This window comes from Egretta garzetta, unplaced genomic scaffold (genome assembly GCF_000687185.1).
Source record: "Egretta garzetta isolate BGI_Z169 unplaced genomic scaffold, ASM68718v1 scaffold687, whole genome shotgun sequence".
NCBI classification, from domain to species: domain Eukaryota; kingdom Metazoa; phylum Chordata; class Aves; order Pelecaniformes; family Ardeidae; genus Egretta; species Egretta garzetta.
The window spans coordinates 38,083-41,516 of record NW_009260396.1 but is presented as its reverse complement, the minus strand read 5'-3'; the positions used below and the strand labels follow the sequence as shown (position 1 = coordinate 41,516).

The window sequence follows — 3,434 nt, the reverse complement described above, 5'->3', positions numbered from 1 at the left end:
GCCTGTCCCTCCTCATAGAATCACTTTGGTTGGAAAAGATCTTTAAGATCGAGTCCAACCGTTAACCTAACCCTGCCATCCCACCACTAAACCATGTCCCTAAGCACCTCATCTGCCCTTCTTTTAAATACCTCCAGGGATGGGGGCTCGACCACCTCCTTGAGCAGCCCATTCCAGAGCCTGACAGCCCTTTCAATAAAGAAGTTTCTCCTAATGTCCAACCTAAATCATCAGCCTCATCCCACAGCCACTCGCCTGCCCCAGTCACTCCGGGGCGCCTTCTCCCCCCGATCTGCCCACCCTTCCCAGTTAGCGGAGCCATTCCCAAAGCTGCCTTCCACTGGGACAGGCAGATGGTCCCCAACTGGCCATGGGGTGCTCATTTCATGGTAAACCACATGGACTTACTGGTTTTGCATGATGAGGCTGCCAGTGGCACCTTGTTGCTGTCCTGTGGACTTCCCAGTGGTGGATCCCAGAGGACCAGAGCCACCGAGAGTGCAGCCAGCAGGTGGCCCTGCAGGAGCAAAGCCACCAAGGTCCCCTCCTGGGGCGGGCAGGCAGCCCCGCAGGAGCAAAGCCACCAAGGTCCCCTCCTGGGGCGGGCAGGGGGCTCCCAGTAGTTCCCTTCCCAACCAAGCTCTTACTGGAGCTGTACTGGGGAGCCGGGGGCGGGCAGGTGCCCCTGCAGCAGCAAAGCCACCAAGGTCCCCTCCCGGGGCGGGCAGGTGGCCCTGCAGGAGCAAAGCCACCAAGGTCCCCTCCCGGGGCGGGCAGGTGGCCCCACAGCAGCAAAGCCACCAAGGTCCCCTCCTGGGGCGGGCAGGGGTCTCCCAGTAGTTCCCTTCCCAACCAAGCTCTTACTGGAGCTGTACTGGGGAGCCGGGCGGGGGCGGCCGGGCTGCCGCACATCGCTCACCCGCTCCGCTGCCTTTCCCTGCAGGAAGTCGGCCCCACCATGGTGGGAGATGAGCATTCGGATCCCGGCCTGATGAGCTTCCTGGGGGCCACGAAGAGGAACATGCTGGGGAACCACTTGTAAGTCCTCCTCTGGGATGTCTCAGGCTCTCCCCTCTCCTCTTTTTCCCAAGAAAGTTGGGAACGTTTTCACTCCTTGTGTTCACCCTGGCACCTTCCAGCTGCACGTTCAATCCCGGGACTGGTTCGATGCCGGAAGGGCACGCACGTGTCCTTGCCCCTGCCTGGTAACGCTCACCCAAGGAAGCGCTGCCTGGTATTTTATTTAGTTCTTCCTTTTCTTCTTGCTCTGAGCCCATTTTAGCACCTGACCCATCTCCTCCCCTCACCCCTTCCCCGCTCGGGTGCTTCTGGCTGTTACCAGACGCACGCCCATGAAGCAAACCAGGTACAGTGAGCATCTGGATCTTTTTATCTGCCTTTATCCCCCCGTCCTCCATCCCTAAAAACAAACCTCTGGCTTCTTGTCATTTCCAGCCCGGAGAAGCTCAGGAGCAAACAGCGCCCATCCCTCCTCTCGCAGCCTTGCTGGGGCCTTTTTTGGCACCAAGCCACCCACCCGACACGCTCACCCGCACTCCGTCCCACCCCAGCCTGCTCCCTGGGGCGGCTTGAGCTTCCCCCCGTTACCGAGCATCCGAGCCAGCCCCTCTCGACGGCTCCTGAAGCATCTCCTCGGGCTGCTGAGCCCCAGGGTTGGAGCTGCTTCCCATCGTGTCCCCCCCGATGCCAACCCATCAGCCTGCCTGTTCCCTAGCCGAATAGATTTGCCGCTTCTCCACGTCCCCGTCTCTCCCTCCGCCCACACCGAGTTTGACACCAGCCTCCATCAAAGTGCCACTTGGAGATGTTACCAGCATGGTCTTGGCATCTTGGCCCACTTGTTGTGTTTTTTTTTTCCTTTTTTCTCCACTTGATATCTCACTTCTTGTTTTTCTCTGAGGGGGTGGTGGTGGTGGTGAGAAACCAAACACAACACCCAAGCCCACAAAGCAAACCAAAGCCCCAAGTGCAAATGAAACCAAGGGAGAAGGGCGGGTGGATTTCTGCTGAAGCTTGCCCACTCGTGCCGAGGTGCAGAGGAGGAGTGGGAGGAGAACCAGGCGTGAAACAGAAGGGGCCTCTCGGTCCCAGCATGTTCTCAAACTTCCACCGGCAGAGCTGGGAAAACCCACCTACTCGCCACCAGCCTGGCAAACATCGAGGCCCGGGTCCTCAGCTCCTGCAAAAGCCTGAACAGGGTGGGAGATTTTAAAGAGGAGATTAAAAAGAACCAACCCCAAACCCCCAACTGAAGGCCCACCACTAAAGAGAAACCCTTCCCAGTGCAAACTCAGGCCACTGTCCGTGCCCGTGGGAAAGCTGATCCTGGGCCCCTCTGCTCCCGTCTCCCTGCCAAGTGGCGCTGGGTGGGTTTGCTGGATGGGTTTGCTGGGTGGGCTTGCCGGGTGGGTTTGTTGGGTGGGTTTGCCAGGTGGGTTTGCCGGGTGGGTTTGCCGGGTGGGCTTGCCGGGTGGGCTTGCCGGGCTGAGCTGTCTCCACACTGCCGTTCCCGAGGCGGTGGGTGGCCAGGAGATCGGCAGTGGCACCGGCTTCATGCCGCTGCCCGCCAAGCCGAGCCCGGGAGCAGGCAGGGAGTTGTGCAAGGAGAGGAGGGAGACCCGAGGGGGAAGAAAAAGAGGAGGCTTCACGGAGGAAGACAAAGAGGAGGCTACACGGCGGAAGACGTGCTGCCGGCTCCTGAGAGATAGGGGCAGGGGTCCCCAGGGTTGGGGTGGGAAGGACAGGCAAAGGAAGATAAAATGCCCCCGGGGTGCCTGCCCCAGCAGCCGGGGAGGAGACGCAGTGTTACGAGGAACCAGGGTGCCACATGCTGCTCATCTGGGAGACGGGATCTGAGCTTCCTCTGGGATCTCCCTGGTGGATTCACCACCCTTCTTCCCTCCCTGTGGCCCGGAGCACATTGAGCTCCCTCTTGCCCCACCTGCTTTTTGGTACGGCTCGTGTTGTGCCCAGGGTGACTCCGTTGCATCCCCGCGGCACGTCTTCCCCCTTTGCGCTTGAGCAACAGGGGGTGGAGAAAATAACCCGGCTGGAATGCGGCTGCTGACGCCCCGAGCGGCCCGGTGGCATGCCAGCAGGGTGAGCCCCAGTCGCCTCGCTGCCAAAATCCCAACCAGGGAGGAGAGCTCCTCTATTTGCACCACGGCCGAGCAGGATTTTCCACCCCCGTGACTGCACGGCTTCGCTAGCCAGCCCGGCTATCGGACTCTGCAGATCTCGTCCTTCCCATAGCGCCATGGGCCCCAAAACCTTCAACATGGCCCTGGAGGGAATCATAGAATCAGACTGTTTTGGGTGGGAAGGGACCCCTAGAGGTCACCCAGCCCAACCCCCCTGCAGGAGCAGGGACACCTTGAACCACATCAGGTTGCTCACAGCCCCCTTCCAACCTG

At 60.5% G+C, this 3,434-nt stretch overlaps 1 protein-coding gene across 1 annotated transcript in view; it reads right to left on the bottom strand.

Annotated features, from left to right (window-relative positions):
• Window positions 1-3,434, bottom strand: part of RMDN3 (regulator of microtubule dynamics 3) — a 61,813-nt gene that overhangs the window by 55,755 nt on the left and 2,624 nt on the right. Inside the window, exon 3 of the mRNA XM_035898533.1 lies at window positions 3,372-3,375. Coding sequence (XP_035754426.1) covers window positions 3,372-3,375 — 4 coding nt within the window. The remainder of the gene's footprint in view (window positions 1-3,371; window positions 3,376-3,434) is intronic.